The sequence below is a fragment of the Malaclemys terrapin genome, chromosome 4 (assembly GCF_027887155.1).
Source record: "Malaclemys terrapin pileata isolate rMalTer1 chromosome 4, rMalTer1.hap1, whole genome shotgun sequence".
NCBI classification, from domain to species: Eukaryota; Metazoa; Chordata; order Testudines; family Emydidae; genus Malaclemys; species Malaclemys terrapin.
In genome coordinates, this window is record NC_071508.1 from 135,928,038 (window position 1) to 135,954,483 (window position 26,446).

Below are 26,446 nucleotides of genomic sequence, written 5' to 3' on the forward strand. Positions count from 1 at the left end.
AATATATTTTATTCAGATATTATTCAATTTGCAATGTGAGAAATAAGATGCATTTCAATCAGATGGAGACCCATGATTAGATTCTGTTGCGACAGATGTCAGCGACTAAACCAATATTGACTAGAGGTGCTCAAAAGAACAGCTATTTTTCATTGCCATTTTGTATGATGAAAAATTCCAGCCATGGCTAATACTGACTTCATTTGGAGCAGGCTCAGATCCCTAGGATACCTAACTGAACTCTAAAACATTGTGATTTAAAATATGTTTGTCCTTACTGTTTGATGATTTTATATTTTCTCTATCACTAGTTTATAGTCGAAGAACCAAATCCCTTTTTCACTCTGGTCCTGTTCCTTTTCCCATTCAATGTAATGGAAGCTGGGTCAGGAGCTGTCTCCTCCTTTCAAGAAAACTAAACTTCCATCATATTCAATGCAAGTTTAGCTTGATTAAGGACTTAAGTGAAATACTCCCTTGTACACAGGGCTTAGTTTGGACTAAAGAGGTGCATAGTTTTTGTGCTGGCTTTCTGCATAGGAGTGGATTTCACCCTGAGTGAGAACTGCAGGTTTTGTCCGAAAGTATCATAAAGGTAGTAAAGTGAGGCATGTGTGTGTTTGCAGGACAAGGGCCTGTATTTCCCCATCTCCAATGTTACTATATAATGTACATTTGTAGTATTTTCTTATTCTTTCTAACATGATACAGAAATAATTTTACCTGACTTATTTTTTCCTTCTTGTGTTGTGCTGTAGAATGTATTTTTTCTAGCTCTTCTTTCCCAGCAAGTTTTCTTTTGAGACTGAATTGTACTTTGTATGGCTCGGAATATTGTAGAATCTTGAGTGCATCTTCATATTTGATATTATCAAAAAATATTGTGGCACTTAATAGCTGATCACCTGCAAACGGTACCAGACATTTTATTTTAAGATATCAGTTTGCTATATCATGCGGTTTTTCAAATCACATTGTTCTTGATGATCATATGAACATGAAGGGTCATAAACATATGATGATTATATAAAGCATATCATGATTTGTTTTAATATGTATGCTTTGGAGTTTTATTTGTTTAAATAGTATTATTTATTGTATTATTGTGTATTCATACACATAATAGTTCATAAAAGGCTTACTGCATATTGGGCCACATTCTTCATAGATGTAAGTTACTTTTATCTTTGAAATTTAATGAATTAATTGTATCATATTTCTTTTTTTTTTTTTTAATTACTGACTAGTTCTAGTGAAAAGTAGTGTATTCCATGATTTATAGGAAATCCATATTTCATTATTATTTCAGGTACTGATCCTGCAAACTGCTCATGGGAGTAAAGTTAAACATGTGCATCGGTGTTTGCAGGACGGGGACCTATTTTTGCTAGTATCTGAAAATATGAGTGTGTGTGTGTGTACTTATAAACAAACTTTGTGATTTTTTTTTTCAAATTTCTAGATAATAGTGTTTTTAAAAAATCCAGAATATCAGACTGTACCTTCTCTCAAACTGAATATTTTCGAAGCAGGGGATCCCTTGAGCACCTGTTTTACAAATATTCCTTCATTTCCTCCACCAGTCACACTAAAACCGCTAGCACCAGATTCCACTTCTGTTTTCAGGGTCACCTCCATAGACTCCTAGATGCCCAGAAAGATGTCATGTTAAAATTCATTGTTAATTCATACCGACCACTTGACACTATATTGAAATCTTCCTCTCACACATAAAATGAGCATCTTCAGAAATACTTACCATATCTCCCTCAAGAAAGATTGCTTAAAAATGGGAACTTATATGTACAATATGGGCAAAGTGCTGAACACCTTCACTCCATTCCAATGGGACTGTGCAAATATTTAAAGTTAAGCACATGCTTAACTGTTGTATTGGACAGGGGCCAGATTGCTCAGCTCAAGTACTGCTGGGGGAGCAGAAAGACAGAGCCTCAGGAAGGAAGGGCTGGGTCCTCTCTTTAAAGTTCATTTCATTCGCCCCAATCCCAAGCTGCACAGATGCCGACTTTCCAATGTGCCGGGGGTAGGGTGACCAGGCAGCAAATATGAAAAATCGGGACAGGGGGTGGGGGGTAATAGGAGCCTATATAAGAAAAAGATCAAAAAATCGGGACTGTCCCTATAAAATCGGGACATCTGGTCACCCTAGCAGGGGGGTGCTGGATCCCTGGCTCTGCCAGGGCTCCGCCTCCTGCCCCCACTCATCCCTTCCCCCAAGGTCCCACCTCTGCCCTGCCTCTTTCTGCCCTCGTTCCATCCCCACCCCGCTTCTTCCTGCCCCGTTCCATCCCCTCTCCCAAGCGTGCCATGCCCTCGCTCCTTCCCCCCCCCCCAAGAACCTCCTGCATGCCGTGAAACAGCTGATCGTGGCACGTGAGAGCGTGGAGAGAGAGGGGGAGGTGCTGATCAGCGGGGCCCACCAACGGGCAGGAGGCACTGGGTGGGTGGGGAGAGCTGATAGGGGGGCTCCCGGTGGGTGCTCTGAACCCACCATTTTTTCCCCATGGGTGCGCCAGCCCCAGAGCACCCACGGAGTCGGTGCCTATGCCAAGCTGGGCCCAGCCCCGAGGGTCTGTCTTCCTGTTCTTCCACCACCACCCCTTGACAGGAGTTTGACCTTCTCCACAGGTCTTTGCTGTTGGTGTCTTTGGGGCAGAGAATATTTTTTTGTTCTGTATTTGTACATCATCTAGCATAGTACATCCTGGTTCATGACTCGGGCTCCTAGGTACTACGATAAGACATATAGTAAATAATAATGCACTTTCAGGAATGTGCCAGACATAAGATTGCGTTGGCTCCTCTATATGATTGGTCAGAAGTGAGCAATAGATAAAAATTATATTAATTCGTAAATTAATCCTTCTTTTATTGCCATTCAGATCTTCCAGTGTCAGTTTTTGGCCCTGTATTTCCTTGAATGGGCCAGATCCTTGACTTACCCTACCCTTGGGGTAAGTCAGCATTTATATCAGCTGATGATCTGCCCGAGTGAGATTTGAGTGTGTAAAAAATGTAGACTCTTACCTTAAAAAGGCTGTATGTTAAACTTCCCCCAAATAGATAAAATAATGGTAGAGTCTGACAACAACCATACCAAGAAAATTGGCTTTTATGTGTCTCTGTATGGCAGCAACCTATAAGAAATGTGGGAGACCACTCACTCTTCTTAGAACACTGCAATCCTGAGATCAGTGGAGCAAATAAAAGAGAGAGGGGTATCGCAGAAGAGTGTGCACCTGTATTCCCAGCAAGGGATTAGAGGGCACATCTGAAAGCAAGTGTTGTAGTCTTATTTTCTTTTCTTTATTCTGTGTGTTGATCTCCATCAACTCACGGACTCGCAGTGACAGAATGTACCCCTGTATTCGCACCCTACACACTACATGTATAAAGTATGCCTTGTAAGGTATCATTTGAAAACTCATAATTTTCTGGTCACTATTGTCCTGATAAAATATTGTGTGGCAACATTGTACGTGAAGTTTATAAGATTTCCCTGTATGGTATACATATTCCAATCCTCACAGCCCTGCCCAAGCAGACGTTGGCAAACAGGTCTGTCCTAAATAAAGGAATATGTGCTCTGCTTAATTTGCATGTAAGCTGTAAACAGAGTATTCAAGCAGGAAGAGAAGACAAAGGAAGTTCAAACAGGTGGAAAAAACAGCAGGGAACATCCTTCCACATAGACTCTTTGTCTCCTAGTGCCAGCTGGAAATGTTTTTCAGGAGAGGGACTGAAACTGTTAAAAGGGGCAAATACCCCAATACACCCCTCTCTCTCTCTGCCAATCACATTCTCTGCACCTGAAGCGACAAAGTTGGACTCTGGGAGAGGGGTCCTGATCTACAGGTTTTGGTCAGTACGACTGCTGAAAGCATGTGGTGAGAAACTTTGCTTGACTCTGATATAGTTTGTTAGGCATTAGTAAACATCTTATCTTTATTTTTCTTGTAACCATTTCTGACTTTTATGCTTCATTAGGGGTTCTTATTTTAAATCTATCCCTTTGTACTTAATAAACTTGTTTTGCTGTTTTATATAATCCAGTGTGTTTAAATTGAAGTGTCTGGGGATAACTCCATTTGGTTCAAGTTGTGTGCATATTAGTCTCATAAAGGAATAATGGACTTAATAAAACTTGTATTGTCCAGGAGAGTGCTGGGCAATACAGGACATTCATTTTTGCGGAAAATCTAAGACGGGGGTTAGGGTGGGAGGTGTGTTGGGGTTACCCTGCAGTATAGTCAAGGCTGGTGAAAACCAGAATGTAACCCACATGTAGCTGGCAGGCTGCAGTTACACACACTCAGGGTGTGGGTGGCAGCTACTTTAGCAAGGCATTGTAAGGCACCCAAGGTTGCAGGGCAGGAGTGATACAGCTGCTCATTAGTCTGGATTGTACCCTGGTGTGTCACACACACCTGTGAAGCTTTTATACTGTAGAAAACAATGAGCCTAACTGTAAAAAATTGCTCATGGGTTTTTACAGAGGTGTGGCATGTAAGATTATATTCTCTCTCTATCCCATCCCATTAAGGCAAGAGTTTTACATTATAACAAAGTTCTTTCCATTGGGAAGGGGGAAATATCAGTGGTGCATACATTCCCATGATGCAGTAATTTCTTGTGATTGACACAGTATACAATAGTATACAATAGAAATCTTATTTATTAAGCAGGTTGCCAAAACTCATCTGAATCCATTGTTCTTTCTCCTCTGTTTACTCTTGCCATATTTGCACTGTCTAATGAAATTTGCTTTCTGTGTAACCATTTAAACTCACCTGTGAATGACTCATTTTTTGTTTGTCTGTAGAATATTTTTCGTTCTCTGTATCTTCTTGTAGCTGGAAAAGCAATTGTAATTATTTAGTGTTCAGCTAAGATAGTATTGTAAAGTTCACACAAAGATTATATGGCTTCTGCCTTGCTCAAAACAGGGCTCTTAGCCTATATTTTGGTGAGAGCTAAAGTTCATAATTCACACTGAAGTCTATTACTGTTTTAAAAACCAGTAGCGGATGTCTCCATTAGCGTCTATAATGTTAATTTTCAGCTCAGTGTGTGTGGATTTAACCGCATGATAAGAGCTGTGCAGATTGTTTGCTGGCACTTAAAAAAATAGTTTCAGTTTTTTTGAATTTTTGGTGACTTAAAAGGCCAAAAAAAGCCTAAAAAAAAAAAAAATCATTTCAGCTCAGTCAAAGCAGATAATACTTCATTTTGTTTTTGAGCATTTTTAACATTTTTAAATATTGTAAATAAAATTAAAAGCCATTTCAAAATGAGAAATCATTTTACAGAATTTTTTTTACAACCAAAACGTTTAGATGAAACCGACAAGAATTCCCAAATATTGTGATTTCATATTTTTTCGACGGAACAAACTGTATGTCAGTCACGCTGTGGATTCATCATGTTTGTTTAAACATGCATGCATATCTGAGGTACAAACAAATGGGATATCCGAACCATTTTGTCTGGGACAGCTACCTCAAAAAAGGGACAATCCTGGGAAACCCTGGACAGGGCGCAGCCCTACTGGTTGTGTGTATAACCCCACAATGAGCAAGAAGGATTTCATGAGAGCCTGTGGGGTCAATCAGCTCCGCCTCACTACACCAGTAGTAGCTGTCAAACTTAGAGGGAGGAGCTAAAAGCTCAGTGGGGTACTGACCAGGAAGGAGAGCAGATATCTGGCTCTGATTCAGGGGCAGAAGACTGGCTGCATCCAGGTATCTGTGTTGGCCTGCTGGCAGATAGAGCCTCCCTGAAGGAAGGCAGGCCAGCCTGCAACTGGGAGTACAAGGCAGTTGTGAAGGCAAGATGGAGAAAGTGAGTTTCCCAGGATTCTGCATGCTGGTGGAGGGACAGGAAAACTCCCACAGGGTCAGGGACTGCCCTGCTAGGGAAGTAGAGAAACTCTCCTGCAGCAAAGCCACATGAGTGGCAGAAAGTGCTAAAGCTCTGCAGTGAGCTTGTGAAAGGGGTCTAGAGAGAGAGAGAGAGGCTGATAGACAATGAGCCTTGGACAAGGCTGTGGGAAAGGCTCAAGACAGGTGGAGGAAGGAAGTGGTCCAAGGAGGCAGCAAGGGGTCTGTGTAGACACACCTTGGCTGCTTATTAAAGGGTGCCTGGGCTGGAACCCAGAGGTGAGGGAAGGTCGAGGAAGTTGTTTCCTGATACTCTCCACCCCACCTCCAATCAGGAAAGAATTAGGAAAAAATCCTTGAATGCTTTACATTTTCATATAGAAAACCAAATATTTACTTAATATATTACTGATCATGCTTTTTCTTCACAATGAAATGTCAGCTGAATCCTGAAACTCTCCTGCCCATAAATACAAGTAATTATGCACTGTTTGGTAAACTAAAACGGCTATGAAAGGATTGAGAAGGTGAGGGTGTGGATTTCAAAGTACTTTTTATACATGTCCAAATTCTAGTTCTACAGAAGTCAATGGGATTTTTGCTAATAAGCCCCAAAAGATGAGAATTTGGCCAAAAATGAATTGAGTGTAACATGAAAACCTTATGTATGTCTTGCCTTTTTGTTAAAATATTCTTCTTCTATGGAATACTCATAAACTGGAGAGGATCCTTGTGGCCTTGGCCGTATGTTTTCTATTGTCACTTCATTGACCTACAGGAAAGAAATGAGGGGAAATAATGGTCATCATTTAGCAACAGTAATCCCTATTGGTCGGGAGGCAATGAATATAATATAAAATTCCTCTCTGTGCAAGCCTGATACCAGTCACAGTGGCTGCAGAATGGCCATTCGTTATTTTCTTTTGGGGCAAACATAATTCCCATTTAAGAATTTGATATAAACAACAGAGGATATAGTCCTTGGAAACAGAAATGATGCTTTCACAATGTCTTTCTTAACTAAGGATACATTTGAAATACAGTAAAAAGCAACAGAGGGTCCTGTGGCACCTTTAAGACTAACAGAAGTATTGGGAGCATAAGCATCTGAAGAAGTGAGGTTCTTACCCACGAAAGCTTATGCTCCCAATACTTCTGTTAGTCTTAAAGGTGCCACAGGACCCTCTGTTGCTTTTTACAGATTCAGACTAACACGGCTACCCCTCTGATATTTGAAATCCAGACAGATTAGACAGAAATAATGATCACAAGAGGTTATGACGACTTTCCCCCCTTGCTTTAGGGTTAATTATGCCCCCAGTAACCTCAGATGTGCAGTGGAGCCTCATAGCAGTTGGAATTCCTAGGAGGAATTCTGGATGACTCAGCAAAATTCTTTCTGGGGTCTCTCGGGAAGCTCATGCCAGTGGACAAAAATTCAACCACTGTGAAAACAAGAATTTGCTATACCATGGAATATAACTTTTACTGGCACGTTACAAATCTCTGAGGGGGAAAGCCCTCCCTTGAATGCAAAGAGCCCCACTCTAATGCATGTGACGTTTCCCCGAATTCTGAATATCTGAACATCAGTTTATCAAAAGGCCAATCAAGCTGCCAGGATATCTCCTTAACAGAAGTAATAATAGACACATCTTTGTGAAAAAAAGTGTAACTAAAACATTAATTAGCAAGCTTTCAGAAGTAAACAGTAACATTACTCACAGAATCGTCTTCTTCTGCATCAGCATCAACCTCAGGCTCCCCTGGTCTCAGCTGTATGCCAGAACCTGGAAACAACATATGAGCCATCAATCCTAGGTGCTAGTCCATCAACTCAGTGCAGAAGGCAGTGAGTTTTACAAATACAAAGTTTACAGAGCAGTATGGTTATGGAAAGTCTCAGGATGGCCTGATATCCTTCAAATCCAATCTTTATGGCAGGGTTTCTCAAATTTCATCCTGCTAGTCTTCCCAAAGGTACAAAAAATAGTCACACCTCCACTGATGCAAACTTTTAAAGAGAAAAGAAGAAAGAAGTCCCAAACCTGGAAAAATACATTACAGACTGGCAGGAATCTTTTAAATTAATGGGAGGGATTGTGGCCTAATGGCTCGAGACAGGCACTAAACATCTGAGTTCTATTCCAAGCTCTTTAATTGACTTGCACATTCAAAGAGACCGGAAAGCATACAACAGTCAGGTGGCCTGAAATAATAGTTCCTGAAATGTGGGCATTGCCTCATGCCATGGGTGTTAATGCTGAAGCTTAATGATGGCATTTTAAATATCAACATTAACTATTTTACATCAATCATTTTAGCTGAAGCATCTAGTTAATGTGCTTATCCATAACTGTTTGGTGCATTGAAGCATATTGGGACTGGGAGATGGGGGTTGGGGTTGGTTGCTGGAATAGGAAACTTGGAGTTCCACTTTCCAAAGTGTTCAAGTCACCTCTGCCCTTGCCCTCTCAGGGTGAGTGAAAGAGGAAGTCCAGAACTTCCTTACTGCCAACAGATTCAACTGCCTCGTGGATATGAAATCTGAAACTGCTGCCTACAGCTTCTCAAGGTTAAAACTCTCTTTCCACCAAAGCCACTGCCATTCTAATGCAGTTATGCATTGGCAATACAAAAATCTGCAGTGAATGGAAAATTTGGGGGCAGGATAAAAATCAGGTGAATTAGCACATGGAATATTATGCTGGTTGCAAGATTTATTTTTCAAATATGATTCAATAAAAGCGTCAGAGTTTGAATTTACTTGAAGCTGCCAGAAAATTTCCAATGGGCTGCAAATTCAGCACTGGGATAGATCAGAACCAGGGGGCCTTGCTGTGGAATGTAGGTCTATCTTTGTGCAGAGTGCTTAGGGCCATGATAACCAAAAAGACTCAGCTGTTATTGGTCAGTATCAAATAGCCATGCAGGGATAGCTGAACTTATTTAGACAAAATAAAAAGCAAACTAAACCTTTGTCTAGTGGAACCAAATTTCCTAAAGTTTGAAGGCCTTCCATCCCTTATCCAAGGACACCAGATGGTCAGAAGTGACCAGGGATTTTGAATCCCTCAGTTTTGGGTGCCTAAACTGAAACATCTCTAAAAAGCTTAATTTTCAAAGGCTGGGTTGTTGTCACTTCCTGAAAACCAGACCCCCTTTAGGTGCCTTGAGTTGGACACCCAAAAATTGAGATACCCAAAATCACTAGTCACTTTTGAAAATGTAGGCCTAATCGATGATAGTGTGATAGAATTGCACATTCTCTAATGTGCATATTGTTCCACTAATACTCCCTCATGAGCAAATATTCCTTTTCTTCTTGCCCTTTCTAGTCACTCCTCTTGCCCAATCAAACTTCCTGCTCTATTTTCTTTTTACTTTGTGTTTTTTATGCCACATTTAGGGCCCATCTTGCAATTGTCAGTCATGTGAGTAGTTCTCACTCACAGATGATCCTATTAATGTCAAAGAAATGTATGAGCAGTTCAGACAATAGCAAAGAGACCCACAAGCAGAATGGTTCAACTTACTGACCACTCTGAGTGAAGAATCTCCAGGTCAGATCTCCCATGTACAGTCTGATGAATGATAACAGGGATGTGTGAACAGGCCAACCCTACTTGTGTGTATTTAACCCTCTATAATGCTAATCTTTTTCTACGATTTTTCCAAGTCGTTTTTTCTACGGTGACTTTTTTGTTGTTGTTGCTAGCTCATCTTCATAGGGCTCTGCACTCTGTTCTTTAGTTTTTCCTAATCTGGTTTTTCTTTGCATGTGAAATTATTTAGATAATATTATTGGTATTAAATAATAATACTCAGAAACAGCAAAGCAATCTGATTGAGGATTAAAAGCTTCACTTAAATGAAGAGAACAGAGTTCTTTAAATATAAATGTCCAAAACAATTCTGGGCTAAAGTTTTCAAAGAAGGCGGGTATGCAGGTTGGGCTCCTAAGAGCCTACGTCATTTATATGGGCCTGATTTTTCACAGGTGCTGAGCCAATATAAATCTCACTAAAGTTAATGAGCATTGCAAAGGTTCGGAGGCTTTGAAAATCAGTACAGTTCTGTTTAGAAGCCTAAATATGTGTTTCGAAGCCTAAATTTGGGCACTGAAGTTTGAAAAGTTTGGCCTGGGAGGGATGGAGAGGGGGGAGCTTTTACCCACATGTAATTCAGTGAGAATTTGTGTGTGTCATGGCTGTAGGCCTGAGCCCAGAGCGTTTAATTTGGTTGGTTTTTCTAAAGCTGCCGCTGCAGATGCCTAGTCTTATGGCTGTTACCGTAAGCCCAAGTCTTTACTATTTTCTTGGACATTTTGTATTATTGTATTTTCACTGGAAAACAAAAACAAAAATGCACCCACAAGCACAGGAGGCCAGCAAAGTGACTTAACAAAATATCATTTCAGTCTGTTAGCTCACTTGCTCCTCAGACATGTCAAATGCAGCACTTGAAGTCCTGCCATTGCTAGGTTAATTTTAGTGTTGAGTGTGGGCAGTTGGCAATAATGTTGTCATTTGCTACTGGAAGACAGAAAGGAAAAAGTTCTCTGTACAGTTTGTAGGGCTGACTCACCCTGTTTTCCCTCCTGTTTTACTCCGGTATGACATCAGTGATTGCAGTGAAATTACCCATTTATCGAACAGGAGCAATGCAGCAGGGACTCAAGCCCACCGTTTTCAAAACCAGAATGGCCCTATAAACTGTACCTGATTGGCTTGTTTAGCTGGGCAGAAAGCCACACCTTTTTATGTCCTATGCGGTGACTGCATGCATTTACACTAGAAGTTCTGACTAAGGTACAATGAAACTATACACAACATGTTAAACCACATGCTTTAAACAAAGGAAACCTATAACTACTATATGTCTTTATCACCTGCTGGTCTAGCCTAATCCCTAAGATTGGGATGTTCAAAAGGCCCAAGGGATTTAGGCACCTCATTCCTACTGAGTTTCAGTGACAGTTGGGCACTTATCTCCCAACCTTGACTGCTATTTTTAATTCTGATTTTAACTGTCTGTGACTGAATTCTCAGTTCATCTCTTCTCCAGGGCAAGCACAGGCAGGTAGGTGGATTGTAGCAGTGACAGAGCAAAGGGAGTTTCCTGTATTTTGCCAGGGATGGGTCAACAGGGTGGGGGAACCTGATACCCACAGGTATTTTTCAAATACCTGACCAACCTACAGATGGTAGATATCACTCATCATTCTGACTCATTCAGGGGTATTGTACATCTGACAGGCAAACCACTCACCTATCTCTGAACATAGAGGTGTTTACAGATTAGGGTGACCAGATGTCCCGATAAAATCGGGACCGTCCCAATATTTCGGGGTGTGTCCCTGCTCCGCCGGCAGGACTGACTCGGGGTTGTTTTTGGTTTTTTTTGCTTCGCCAGCGGGCACCCTCCCCTCCTCCCCCCCTCCATGTGTCCCAATATTTGCTTTCCCTCATCTGGTCACCGTATTAGAGATTCACCAAAAGATACACCAAAATGCATCCGTGTATTTTAAGGAGCAAATCCATCCCCAAGAGTAAAAAGACCTCTTTCTTCAGTTTTGGTTAGTAAGGGAGGGAGCACCCCGTGCATCTCTTCCTGAAGTACGGCAAAAATTATTTACTTTTACTTCATGAAAAAATTAGGAAACCCAACCCCATCTCACCCATATAGAAATGACTCGGGTGATGGAGAGAGGAGGTCTCCTGCACAAATATCCTACCTCTCAAGAAACTTTGCACGTCCTGCCACTGAGTGAATATAAATCTGTCCTTGCTGCCCTCTGCCTACTCATAGGTCAGTTGCCCTCCAAATCAGTTAGCCTTGTATTCAGCCTCCTTATGCAGCCATCTGGGGCTAATACGCCCTTTTCTGCCATAGTAAAACTAGCCCCAAGATTTGGCCCAAATTTTTCTTATTTCACAAGACACTAAAATCAAACTTATAAAAATGAGAACTACGCTGATTAATTCTGTCTTGAGCAAAGCTTTTTATTTTTCTGTATATAAATAACTGTGCCAAGAAACTGTGATTCGTGTGTATGTCATTTTCATGCTCTAAATAGCAGTTATGCCAACATTTCATAGGTTTTAATTCTTTTCATAAATCCTTAACAATCAGTGCTTTGTCCAAAATGTTTTCATAAACAAAATGGAATTCATGTCTGTAACCACTTCCAATAGCCACGGGACTGATTTCAGAACAAGGAATTTTTTTGAAAGTAGGGAGTAGGAGTTATATCGAACAGAACAAGTTCATATCATATGACTCAAAATCACATTAGCTTTTTAAAATAAGTTTTTCTGATAATTTCTCTCTAGCGTGGCCAACTCAATTTGGAAAAAAATGCAAAAATTTAAAACCGGGTAACTATTTCACTGTTCAAATCTACAGCTGTAACAATGTCTAAAAAAGCAACATTTAAGTGTCAAAATAAAGTGTGACAGTATCAGCTAATCTAACAGTCATGCTTGAATTTGTCATTTACATTCAATTAAAATCTAGATTTAATTTGGAGACTGGGAAATTAATTTACAATAATATTTATATATTTAAGAAAATAAGAGAAAATAAGAAAATTCATATAAAATGTCATTAGAAGTATATTTTAAAAACTTGAATGAATTGTGTGTGTACCAATCAGTATACTCTCTGTTTTGCTTGCATATTGTATCTCTTCTCCCCACCCTGTTCTGTTGATTAACACGGGTTAGTTTAACAAGGGGTAAAAATTCACCTTTTTCCTAGTGTAGCCTTAGCCTGAATCATGCTAACACTCAAGCCTTGTCTTCACCAGGAAAAAAAGTGTGTTCTTACCATGTGTTCCCTAGCATGTGGCAACTAACACAAGTAAAGACACGGCTGTTGTAGTTTTAATGCATATTAGCAGACAAATGTGACACTCCCCTCTCGTGTTTACCTCAACCTGTTAACATGTGTGAAAACTACAAACTGCTTTGTCTTCACTGTGATTTTTTTACATGTTAGGTAACACATGGTAAGAAAACGCCTTTTTTTGTGATGTGGATGCAGTCTTACGTATGGGATTAACTTTGAGTTCAGTTGAAGTACTCATGTCCATTGTGTTTGCAGGATGCAGTCATAAATTGCAATCTCTTTAGGGAAAGGACTGTGTTTTCCTATACTGCATGTTGTACAGGGCCTAACACATTTTGAGCATATAATAACACAATGATGAAAATAATAATAGCAGATTTTTGAGCCTGCGCTGGATTTTAAGAGCAATTTTGCAAATCGTGTACAATATAAATAAATGTCAAGTGATGTCACTGGGTCTACTCACATGCTTAAATGTATGCATGCAGTGTTGTGGTAGCCATGTTGGTTCCAGGATATTAGAGAGAAAAGGTGGGGGAGGTAATAGCTTTTATTGGATCAACTTCTGTTACCTCCCCCACCTTTTCTCTCCTGTTTAAATATAAGCATTTGTGTAAGCCTTTGCAGGATTGGAGCCATAATAGGTATTTATCCTCAGCTGGTGTAAATCAGCGCACATAAATAAATTCACAGTATAAGGAGGATGTGATGGGGTGTCCATTCCACACAGGACTGGAAGGGGTTAAGGTGGCCAGCTAGGCCCAATTAACTTTCCAGGTTGCCGCGGGAGGAAGAGCCAGGGAGCAGGAATTGATTAATCAGATGCAAGGCTCCACTGAACAGGAACAGGAGGGGCCTGTATAGAGGTAGCTGGCAACAGAAAGGGGCTGCAGGGAAGGAGTCTGCAGTCACTCCCTGGGAGAAGGGAGGTGTGTCTGGGGCTAAAGGCAAGTAGCCTAGGTTACTCCCTGGGTGAGGAGAGTTTGGACTGGCAAACCCAGAGAAGGGGGAACGCCAGAGAGGTAAGCAGGGCTTAGGAGAAAGAGCAGCAAGGTGTGAGGTAGGTCAAACCTTGGCTGCTGATGAGAGAGCCCCTGAGCCAGGCCCCTGAGTAGAGGGTGGGCCCAGGTCCCCTGACCAGCAGCTGATGAAGTGGCACCAACAGGGCAGTGAGCAGGAAGACTGCCTGAGCCCATTTGCCAAGAAGGCCTCTGAAGCCCCAGAAGTGGGGAACACATGGTGACCCAGCTGAAGAGCTGAACCATGAAGAGGAGGCTGCAGTTCCTGGAGAGAGAGAGGTCTGCAGGGTGAGAGGATGGTGGGAGAGACACCACCAAGGCGCAATGCCTGCCCGGAGCTAATCCCCAGGATGGCCAGCAGGAGGCGCCACTAGCGGTGAGTGGACCCTGTGACAGAGGACCTGCGTAATTAGCATCTTGGAAGGTTTTAAACAAGCCCTTATACCAATAAGCCATTCCAAGATGTGCATTAGTAATACACCGGTGGAAGCACCTCACATGCATTTAGCTCCATGCCTTTAGTCACCCCAGATGTGTGCCTATTAACTCACACACTTGAGTGGCTGATTGCTGTCAGAGAACAACTCTGTAATTCTATGCATTTTTATTTGAAAACCCTTTTTCAAAATATGCTATTGTGGCAATCCGTGCAATGTAGTCCTTCGCTCTGAGGAGTAGTGTCTATTAAAAGCACAAGCAAGAACATTTAAGAAATGTTTCTAACACCTATTCTCCATTATTTTTAGTATATGAGCTATTTGTTATTTTTTCTCAGCCTGTTTTCTCTTTCTTTAAAGTGTCCTTCCTATGTGAACTCTTCCTTTTTCCTTCTAGCCCTCAGAAGCCCAGCTGCGCTTGCAGCTGTGGTTTGTGGCCCAATGGCCACTTTCAATTCACTTTCTCTGACAAATGCTAAATTTAGGATATGAAACAGTTCCTAGGTTAGCCCCTGATTCAGGAAAACACTTGAGCCCATGCTGAACTTTAAGCATGTGCTTAAGTTTCATTATTGTCAATAGGATTTAAACACATGCATAAGAACCATTCTCGGATAGGCAGGTTGTCCTGAATCTGGGCTTTTTGTTTGTACAATAGCAAGAGGGTTAACAGTTGCTGAAAGGGCCATACCTGGTGGCATTGCATTTGGTGGTGGTGGTGATAAGGGCAGTTCAAACTTACTCCTTTCCTCTTTCAGCCCTTCACCAGTCCCTTAACTGCATCTTTTCACCCATTCTTCCAGCATTCCCATCCACTGCCCTTATTACCTTTATTTCCCATTAACCTTCCCCATTAACATAATGGGCTTAGGGATTGTTTGTGTTTCAATGGTGAGATCCTCGCAGAATGCCCTTTGGGGAGCTGGTGAATAGCTGAGACATCCTCCAAAAGGTTCATGTGGCCAATCACAACAGAGCTTTAGACAGTCAGTCAACCCCCAGCCTTTACTAAACTAGTGAATTCTTGGGTTTGGTCTCCCTAAAGTTCTCATAATTGGAAGTTTCCTAAATTGGAACTTTTAATTAAAAAGCATCACAAACAAACAAAACCAATGTTAAAACAACAGTGAAACAGACCAACCCCATCATCTCTCCTACTTACCATTTTCTGAGCAAAAGCATGAATCTGCAGTATTTAAACTACTCTCTGCTCTTTGGCTTCCTTTTCTGCACTTTCCAAAATCTACTGTAATAAAGATTCATGAATCAATAAGCAGAACCACTTTCTTTTTCCTAATTGCATCATGTGGCTGGACTAGTCAGAATTTGCCAGTCCATCTGCTAAATGTGCTGTGCAAATGGTAAGTACAGCATAAAAATAGTTATTGTAATCAGCTGCCTAAAATATTCCAATATTCCTCCTGATTTTCCCCAGAGCCTCCGCCTTCTTCTTTTTTTTTTTTTTTTTTTTTTTGCACAAGTTACAAATGGAAATGATGACCCATTGCTACACTAACGAGTAAAAAAGCCAACATTTTCATAAGTTTCAAGATCTATTGTTATAAAAGAAACCCCCTGTAGATTCGCTTAATGAAACTGCAGTCTTGAAGGGCCATGACATGACTGATTAGTGCATCTGACTCAACTGATGCTAAAACATCTTAGCTATGATTCAGCTGAGAGGGTTTTTTTTTTAAAGGACAATGTTGTTTGAACACAGGAACACGAACAATAAAATCTATAACCACAGGGTGACTCAGCACCTGCCTGTTAGTTTTTCCTCTTCCCCGTGGGATATTTTGTTTGAAAGAGAAACCGAGAAAACTTCCTGCTTACCATGGGCGTCGATCCCATTTTCATTAGCGGTGCTAGTGGCTATGCACTGGCATGAGCCTATGACATTCCAGTATGAACTTCCCCAAAGTTCTAGGCTGTTTGGATACACATTTGAGTTGGGGGTGTCTTGGTTGGTCAGTTCCCCCTCCTGAGGCAGTCAGCAATCTCAGCTGTTAGGGAAACATCTTTCTAGATTCACTTGCTGAAGATAAAATGTATTTGTGGAGGAAAAAAGCAATAAATGGCTTTTACTGATAAAACTACAATGAGCTGTAAGGCCCGTATGCTTGCCTGGCTTTCATGTGGTACATATATGCCTGAAACTGAATGCCCACAGGTTAATCGAATGCTGTAATATGCATCTCTAGGAAAGGTCTGCCAAGAACTGAGAGACTCATTTTCAGTAGAGATTTCCTAGAACACGCCATGTACTCTATGACTGGAGAAGAGTATTTTTTAAAAAAAGTGGGGAGGGGGACGGGAAAGTGATTATTAATGACCTTGAGACGAAAAGTGGAGACCGGAAGTGGGGCCGTGAGCAGGGGTCATGGCCAGGGGCAGGGCTGGAGCAGAGCAGGGGGCAGAACAGGGCTAGATGATGCTCCCTTCCCACCCTCTGTGGGGGCTGGCTCGGGCCCTGCCGCGCCCTCTGGGCATTCCTCTGTGTCCCAGTTTGGGGACCACTGGATTGGACTGAACTCTGGGGGATCTTTTATTATTTATTTATTTATTTATTTATTTATTACAAATTCACCTAGGATACCCAGTCAGGACCCCTTTGTGCTAGGTGCTTTTAACAGAACAAAAAGACGGTTCCTGTCCCAAAGAATGTAAGGCTTATAAAACATTTTCTTTGGGCTTATCCAACTATCCGTGAAAGATGAGGGATAGAAACATGGAAGTCAAAGCAGGATGGATATTCACACTATTCTAAGTACAGGATCTAACGAACCACGGGTGGAAAGGGAGGTGGATGATTTTATTAATGATTGTGTTTTAATTGATATGCCCTCTTCACAGATAAAATCCCCAGAAAAGGCATATTGCTTACGAAAAGAACCATCATTTGCAATGGGAACCAGGAATTTAACCAGCTCACTCAGGAACGAGCTGTTTCCTGGCACAGTGGCACATCTATACTGTATTTCGGAAGATAAACTTAACAGACTTAGAGGACATTTCAGAGCATGAGAATTAATGTTCTCAGGCCGGGTTATACACAGGCTTTCTCAGTGTCATATTTTAAACACGGACAGTATGCTAGTGGGGTTTTTTCCAACCCCTTTTTTTCTTTATTGTCAAAATGAAGTTTCCCAGGTCTTGGGTTAATGTGTTTCATCAAACTATCTCTATAACATCCATTCCCCATCACTCGGCTGAGGAATACTGCAGCATGTTTACACTTTCTCTCCTGATCTCTCTAGGAAATGCAGTTTGGTGGGGCTCACAAAAACTCTCGTGTTTGCCAGGATGAAACCTCTGTTATTAATAGAACATTTTCAGGCTAACACCCAAAACTAAACTTGTTTTCCAGAGGTAATGTAGCCTTTGGCAACAAGCCCTTCAGCAAAAGTTTATTAAGGGAATATCCCCACATTTGCAGGACCCTCAGCAGGATATAACCAACAAGTGAGGAGCAGGGCCACCCAGAGGGGGAGGCAAGTGGGGCAATTTGCCCCAGGCCCTGGGCCCCGCAGGGGCCCCCACGAGAATATAGTATTCTATAATATTGCAACTTTTTTTTATGGAAGGGGCCCCCAAAATTGCTTTGCCCCAGGCCCTCTGAATCCTCTGGTTGGCCCTGGTGAGGAGTGATATCCCAAGAGACATAACGACCACGCAGTAATAGTAAGTGTTTGAATATATCCCTTCTGGTTCTACCCCTTCTCCATTGGTTTGAATACAGCTGGGAGTGGCAGGATGGAGAAGTATACTCTTATGGCAAAGGCCCTGGCCTGAGATTCAAGAAATCTTATCCTGGGTCAATCTACCCAATGTTTTTGTGTTTTTAATGGCCATGTCTCATTAATGCTAGGGCTTGTTCTGATTTTTGCTTTGTCCTGAAGGGGTAGGAATAATTTCCCTGGATATATGGGCATCCTGTGCTCTAGTGTTTTTTTGGTTTGGACATATAGGAATTTTCTATATGTTAGTCTTTTTATGTGATAGGATTAGGGTTTCCAGATGTCCCGATTTTATAGGGACAGTCCCGATATTTGGGGCTTTTTCTTATATAGGCGCCTCTTACCCCCCACAGTCTGTCCCGATTTTTCACACTTGTTATCTGGTCACCCTAGATAGGATGGGATGTTGATATGTGTCTTCCTTTCTGTATGAATTCTCTTGGTGTTTTATAGTATGCCATAGTTATAGTAATAACCATAAGGATGTCAGGATGATCTTCTAACAAGTCAAGTTACCATCCGTTATAGTAACTTCTTTTTAAAATTATGATGCTCCCATTCTCACGCCTTCACTGCCAGCATGAAAGCACTTTTATATTTGTTTCAAGTTTCAAATCGTATGTCACATCTTATGACTGGTCCAAAATTCATTGCCAAAATTTGGAAGGCCAGAAATGGGTTACAGCCTTGCCTCCCAAACAAGGCATATGGTGAAAATGTTCAGAATCAGTCTCACTATAGGTGATACTCAAAAGCCAGCTCTTGTGAGGGCAAACCTGGGAGAGGGCTCATTTCTTGTAGGAAATCAAGCCTGTATCAACTAGAACAATATAAAATTAACATGTCACACATTAAATGGATTAAATATTGGCTAACTGATGGGTCTCAAAATGTAACTGTAAATGGAGAATTGTCATTGAGCAGGTCTGTTTCCAGTAGGGGTCCTGCAGGAATCGGTTCTTGGCCCTACACTATTTAAGATCTTTATAAATGACTTAGAAGAAAATATAAAATCATCACTGATAAAGTTTGCAGATGACACAAAAATTGGGGGAGTGGTAAATAATGAAAAGGACAGGTCTCTGATTTAAAGCAATCTAGATTGCTTAATTAACTAGGTGGAAGCAAACAACATGCATTTTAATACAGCTAAATATAAATGTATACATCTGGGAACAAATTATGTATCCCGTGTTTACAGGATGGGGGACTCTATTCTGGGAAACAGTAACTCTGAAAAAGATTTGGGAGACATAGTGGATAATCAGTTGAACATGAGCTCCCAGTGTGGCCAAAAGAGCTAATGCAATTTTGGGATGCATAAACATGGGATCTCAAGTAGCACTGAAGAATGTATTTTACTCCTGTAATTGGCACTGGTGTGCTCGCTGCTGGAATGCTGTGTCCAGTTCTGGTGCCCATAATTCAAGAAGAATGTTGTTAAATTGGAGAGGGTTTAGAGAAGAGCCATGAGAATTATTAAAGGATTAGAAAACCTGCCTTTAGTAAGACACTCAAGGATAGGGTTACCATATCTCATAAATAAAAAAAGAGGACCCTCCACGGGCCATGGCCCCGCCCATTTCCCCACCCCTGGCCCCGCCCCAACTCCGCCCCTTCCCCCACCCTAACTCCGCCCCCTCCTCCCTTCCACTCCCAGCCAGGGGGAAAGGGCTGCCCCAGTGCTACCGGCTTCAGGGTTTGCCGGGCAGCCCCCAGACCCTGCACCCCCAGCCTGCGCTTCCCCAGCGCAGCTGGAGCCCAGGAGGGGAAACACCCAGCCAGGGGCGCAGCGTCTGGAGGCTGCCCAGCAAACTGTGAAGCCGGTAGCGCTCGGGCTTTGGGCAGCCCCTATGCCTCCGGACCCTGCGCCCCCAGCCGGGCACTTCCCCTGCCAGGCTCCAGCGGCGCAGGGTCCGGAGGCACGGGGACTGCCCGAAGCCAGTAGCTCTCGGGCAGCCCAGCTCTTAAACAGAGCCAAAGAGGAGCAGAGCCTCCAGCCGCGGTGGCTCTGCGTAACTTACACTGTGTCAGTTACACAGAGCCGAAGAGGAGCAGAGCCACGGCGGCTGGAGGCTCTGCTCCTCTTCGGCTCTGTGTAACTGACACAGTGTAAGTTACACAGAGCCGAAGAGGAGCAGAGCCTCCAGCCCTGGCGGCTCTGCTCCTCCCCGACTCTTCGGCTCTGTTTAAGAGCCGGGCTGCCCGAGCGCTACCGGCTTCGGGCAGCCCCCGTGCCCCCAGACCCTGCGCCCCCAGCCGGGCACTTCCCGTCCCGGGCTCCAGCGGCGCAGGGTCTGGAGGCACGGGGCTGCCCGAAGCTGGTAGCGCTCGGGCAGCCCGGCTCTTAAACAGAGCCGAAGAGTCGGGGAGGAGCAGAGCCGCCATTTTCCCGGACATGTTCGGCTTTTTGGCAATTCCCCCCGGACGGGGGTTTGACTGCCGAAAAGCCGGACATGTCCGGGAAAAAGAGGACATATGGTAACCCTACTCAAGGAGTTCAATCTAGTTACTTTAACAAAGAGAAGGTTAAAGGGTGACTTGATTACAGTCTGTAAGTACTTACATGGGGAACAAATATTTAATAAAGGGCTTTTCAATCTCGCAGAGAAAAGGTATAACAGGATCCAGTGGCTGGAAGTTGAAGCTAGACAAATTCAGACTGGAAATAAGGCATAAATTTTAATGGTGAGAGTAATTAAACATTTGAACAATTTACGAAGGGTCGTGGTGGATTTTCCAACACTGACAATTCTTAAATGAAGATGTGGAGGTTTTTCTAAAAGATCTGCTCCAGGAATTATTTTGGGGAGGTTTTATGCCCTGTGCTATACAGGAGGTCAGACTGGAGGATCACAATGGTCCTTCTGGCCTTGGAATCTAGGCCTGTGATGGGGTATTCACCCCCACACAAGGCAGAGTAGGTTAAGTAAGGTTAATTAATTTGATTGGCGCAACTGAGGGAGAGCCAGGGATTGAAAGACTGATGGAAGATGAAGCTCAGCTGAGCAGGTGAAGACTGGGCGGGTATAAAGCCAGAAGTTGGCAGCAGAAAGGGGTGACAGGGAAGTAGTCTGCAGTCACTCCCTGGAAGAAGGAGGTGTGTCCAGGGCTATGGTGTTAGGTATTCTGCAGTTATTCCCTGGGAGGAGGGAGTTTGGGCTGATAAACCCAGGCAAGGCCAGAAGATAAGAGCAGAGAAGTAGGAAGGAGTCCAGGGAAATAGCAACTAGGTCAGGGCACAAGCAGACTGCAGTTGCTGGACATAGAACTGGAACCCGGAGTGCAGGCAGGCTGGGATCCCCTACAAGCTGCTGGAGAAGTGGCACAGACTGGGCAGTGGAGCCAAAGACTGCCTGGGACAGTTGTCCAATAGGACTTTGATACCCTGGAAGGGAGGATTATAGTGACCTGGCTGGAAGGCTGAGTCACAAAGAAGGAGTACACCAAGTCCTAGAGAGAGAGCGAGACCATGGGGCGAGGAAAGGGATATGGCATCTGAGTGGAGCTAATCACCAGACGTGGCCACAAGGAGGTGCCCCAGTGGTGAGTGGAAGCCTGTGGCAATGCCCTATTGAGATTTTTGTATTTTAAGCAGGCCCTGAGGGGCTTGTGTCTGATCTTAGTGTCTCACCAGGCTTGGGAATTTTGGAATTACAAGGGAGTTACAACTTGTCACAACAACTGACTGGCTAGTTGTTTTGGTTAATTAAGTTGCAGCCTTTTTACCATAATAAACTGATTCTCATTAAGCTAATCCTTGATCTGTATCACAAACCAGTCTATCCAGGTAAAATTGAATCTCTGGCTTTCCTTCACAATATAGTGGAATAATTCCCTAATATACTGCCTTCTAGATAGCCGTGAATTCAGCATTACTCCTCTAGAAAGGCAGGCAATGAGTATCTAATGTGAAACAAGATCCCTCAAGCTTAAGCATGTTATCTATACTGCATTGTTATGCATCCACAACCCACTGAGCCAAAGAACCAAGCTTTTTCTACAGTAGATTTCCTGTTTCACTGTCAAAACTCAGCCTGGTTCCAATTTAAATATTGATCAAATAAAAAATGAATGTATTGCTTGAGGCAGTGGCGGATTAATAATTTTGCCGCCCCTAGGCCGGGAAATAATTGCCGCCCTGGCCCTGCCACGACTCCGCCCTTTTCCCGCCCCCATTCCAACCCCCTCCCCAAAGTCCCCACCCCAACTGTGCCCCCTCCCTTCCCCTATTGGATCCCTTCCCCAAATCCCCGCCCCCGGCCCCACCTCTTCCCCCAGCGCGTGGCGTTCCCCTTCCTCCCCCCTCCCTCCCTGCCCCACGAAACAGCTGTTTCGCGGCACAAGTGCTGGGAGGGGAGAGAAACAGGACGCCATGGCGCGCTTGCAGAGGAGGCGGAGATGAGCTGGAGCAGGGGGGCAGGGCGCGGAGGGGAGCTTCCGCCCCTGAAAATTTGCCACCCTAGGCCTAGGCCTTGTCGGCCTAGGCAATAATACGGCACTAGACTGGCAGCCCTGGAGGCTTTAGTTCTCTGTCTAACCAGAGAACAGGTACAGCATGAGCATAGCTGTAAGCTTCCACTGGTCTAATGTGATTCAGCACTGACCTGGAGAGGCAACAAGCAGGGTCAGCTCCAGGGTTTTGGCCGCCCCAAGCAGACAAACAAACAAACAAAAAAGCCACAATCGCAATCTGCGGCGACAATTCGGCGGGAGGTCCTTCGCTCCGAGCAGGAGTGAGGGGCCGTCCACCGAATTGCCTTTCAAAACAGGAATGCAATCAAAACATTGTAGCTTTTGTACAACCATTTATAAAGACTCATAAATATCTGCCCTTGGAAACTTCTTTGCTATTTGAAGAAAGCAACTTGTTTTGATGTTAAACATTACAAAAGAAAAGACTTGTAACTTAAATTACTCAATTTAAGAGCAATAACGAAAGTCTGAGTGTGGGGGGGAATGCAACAGAAATTTTCTATGGGAAAATATTTTATATCACAGACAACATTATTAGTTTCCTAAATTTAGTTAGATAAAAATCTTTTCTGTGGCTGTAGCAACATAATATTTAGCACAGAACACTTTGCTTTATTTGTATGCACTTCAATGGGGAGGAAACTCTTTTAAATTCAGAAAGTTTCCGGAAACTGTAAACTCAGGGTTCACAAAAGGGAACCCAGATTTACAGATAAATCTAGATACAGCCAGATTCATCCCTGGTGCTATTCCACTGACTTAAACAAAATTGACGTTTGGTTGGGTTCACCTGAAGGGGGACAGATTTGCAAGTACTCAGAACTGCCAGTTGACACCAGATCTTCAAAAAACCTCAGCTAGTAGAACCAGATTGTCAAAAAAGCAGAGCACTCAAAACACTGAGCTCTTCTGAAAAATCTTGACCATTTATTTTGGTTCCTAAATGGGAGCTGAGCTCTTCTGAAAATCTGGCCTAGTTACACGGGGGTAAATTTGGCCCAGTATGTTTTAACCATGGGAGGATGCAGTTGGAAAAACTACTCTTTATGTATTTGTTAAATAATCATAATCTGTTTTCTGATCTTGCAGTTACATTGTTGGAAATTAGATAATTATCTTCAAGTGATTAGAAGGTACATTTAAGATCATAAGGTCATGGCTGTTACAGAGGGACAGACAGTGCTGGAGCTTGAAGATCACAATTTAATTGATTAGTTTATTGTAGTTTTTGCAAAGTCCATGTGAACCCTTGTGCGGGTATTGTAAATAATTTAATGTTCTTCACCCTGCACTTCTCCCTCCTCGCTCCCTGGAAGCAGTGTCAGCACCATCAATCCAGCACGGCTGGGGCACCCAAAGATAACAAACCAATGTCCACACACAACGAAGAAAAATACGATTTAGTTAAGGAATCAGATTTCAGTTGTATGTTTCACAAGGGTTATTATAAACAATAGTGAACATATTTTTATAGCTTTAAAAATTATCTCCTTGATAATGTCTTGGGTTTCCTTTTAAGTCTCATATAGTAGAGAACATAATTGCACTGTACTTTCTAGCTCCAGCAGGCAGTGAATGAACTGAGAGGGGTGGAGTTGTTTCAAAAATCTAAAAACCTCATGTCTTGCCTGGCATTACTAATCCTAACACTGACGCATTATAGTTCCAGACATACAAAGCAGTTCTATTAAGTAGAAAATAATGGCATCTTTATCTAAATGCATAGCTGTCTTTTTATCTTGTAGCTTGGCATGGAGGACCATTCACATGTAAAGGTTAAACATATTTTGTGAATTAAAATAAATGCTGAGTGCATTCTTCCTGGAGCTACATAGTTAACATTTTCTTCACTAAAAAAAGTAGTGCCGTGTTCAGAGGTAATATATACAAAAGCTGTGATGATTTGGGGAATCTACCTACAATTTATGAACTCTGGTTGATTTTACATTACTGAATGGCACCCTCTGCTATCAGGGCTGTAGCATGTCTCTCCCAGACCAGGGACAATGGAGAGTCGTTAACCTGAATGGCTCCCATTCAGATGGAAGCACCTTAGGGCTTGGCTACACTGGCTGCAACTTTCTCCCTCAGGGATGTGAAAAAACACCCCCCTGAGCACAGCAAGTTACAGCGCTGTAAAGCACCAGTTAAACAGTGCCCCAGCACTGGGAGCCTTGATCCCAGCGCTGTAAGCTAATCCCCTCGTGGAGGAGAGCTCTCTTTCAGCGCTGGCACACGACCACACTCGCACTTCAAAGCGCTGCCGCAGAAGCGCTCCCGCGGCAGCGCTTTGAAGTTTTGAGTGTAGCCACGGCCTTAGGACAACAGGGTGGCTGAAACTAGGAGAACTAGTTTTCTCCAGCTTCTCTGAAGGAGGTTGGGGTTGGGAGCAGAAAAGAGGAAACAAAGGCCTTGGCTACACTTGCGGATTCACAGCAGTGCTGCCTCGGCTGTGTGTACTCTCTCGCAGCGCTGCAAGTACTCCACCTCTCCGAGGGGAATAGCTTGCAGCGCTGCGAGCGAGCGAGCGTGCAGCACTGCAGGCACTGATTACACTGGCGTTTTACAGCACTGCACTCGGGGGGGTGTTTTTTCACACCCCTGAGCACAGCAAGTGCAGCGCTGTGAATTGCCAGTGTAGCCAAGGCCAAAGAAACCAGGGTTAGTGGTAGGACCTTATAAATAGGACCCTATCAAATTCATGGTCCATTTTTGTAAATTTCACGGTCATAGCATTTTTAAAACCTTGAATTTCATGGTTTCAGATATTTAAATCTTAAATTTCCCGGTATTGTAACAAAACAGGAATTTGTATTTAAAAACGGCAAAATATAAACATGCAAAGCCCTTGAGACTCAGCGTTTCTCAAACTGCGGTCCTGACACAAAAGGGGGGTTTACAAGGCTATTGTAGGGGGGTGGTCATGGTATCGCCACCCTTACTTCTGCGCTGCTTTCAGAGCTGGGCAGCGGAGAGCAGCAGCTGCCGGCTGGGTGCCTAGCTCTGAAAGCAGCGCTGCCGCCAGCAGCAGCACAGAAGTAAGGGTGGCAATATTGTGCCTCTCCACCCCCACAATGACCTTGAGACCCCTCCTTTTGGGTCAGGACCTCCAGTTTAAGAAACGCTGTGTACTTGTGTATACTTTTACCCTATATTATTGGGTATTTTTATAGGATAAAAGTACAGAAAAAAACATTTCATGGTCCGTGATGCATTTTTTACGGCCGTGAATTTGGTAGGGTCCTACTCATAAGCACAGAGAGACTCTCAGAATCAAAAAAGGAAGGTTGGGGCAAGTGGGAGGGACAAAGAGGCATGTTTTTTTGTAGCAGAGGGACTTTTCTGACTGAGGGGTCGATTCAGCCCAGGGTAAGACCAAAGGAAGCTGATCCCGAAAAAAAAGAGAGGGAGACTCCATGATTCAGAGAAGCCATGAGCTGCAGGAGTCGGTATCTGGACACTCTAGAGCAGTGGTTCTCAAACTAGGGCCTCCACTTGTTCAGGGAAAGCCCCTGGCAGGCCGGGCCGGTTTGTTTACCTGCTGCGTCCGCAGGTTCAGCCGATCGCGGCTCCCCCTGGCCGAGGTTCGCCGCTCCAGGCCAATGGGGGCTGCGGGAAGCGGCGCGGGCCAAGGGACGTACTGGCCGCCACTTCCCGCAGCTCCCATTGGCCTGGAGCAGCGAACCGCGGCCAGTGGGAGCCATGTTCGGCCAAACCTGTGGATGGAGCAGGTAAACAAACCGGCCCGGCCCGCCAGGGGCTTTCCCTGAACAAGCGGCGTCCGAAGTTTGGGAAACACTGCTCTAGAGAACTCTGCCTTAATCCCAACATTGATTTCCATGGGACTACATCCAATATTAAGAACTAGGCCCAGTAGCAAGTGTTTGCAAGACTAGGCTCCCGGTCAATAAAACAACAACAAAAACCAACAAAGGATGATTGCACCACTTAACTTGATATTGTCCAATCTGTTTTTCATAAGGGGGGACGGGGGACATTGTCTGAAATCTGAACCCTTGTTG

General features: G+C 43.4%; 1 protein-coding gene across 1 annotated transcript in view; it reads right to left on the reverse strand.

Annotated features, from left to right (window-relative positions):
• Positions 1-26,446, reverse strand: part of AHNAK2 (AHNAK nucleoprotein 2) — a 66,505-nt gene that overhangs the window by 22,509 nt on the left and 17,550 nt on the right. The window contains exons 2-6 of the mRNA XM_054025978.1: positions 7,626-7,690; positions 6,577-6,672; positions 4,812-4,874; positions 1,503-1,644; positions 724-905 (exon numbers count right to left, since the gene is read on the reverse strand). Of these exons, the coding sequence (XP_053881953.1) occupies positions 724-905; positions 1,503-1,644; positions 4,812-4,826 (339 nt within the window). The 5' untranslated portion in view covers positions 4,827-4,874; positions 6,577-6,672; positions 7,626-7,690. The remainder of the gene's footprint in view (positions 1-723; positions 906-1,502; positions 1,645-4,811; positions 4,875-6,576; positions 6,673-7,625; positions 7,691-26,446) is intronic.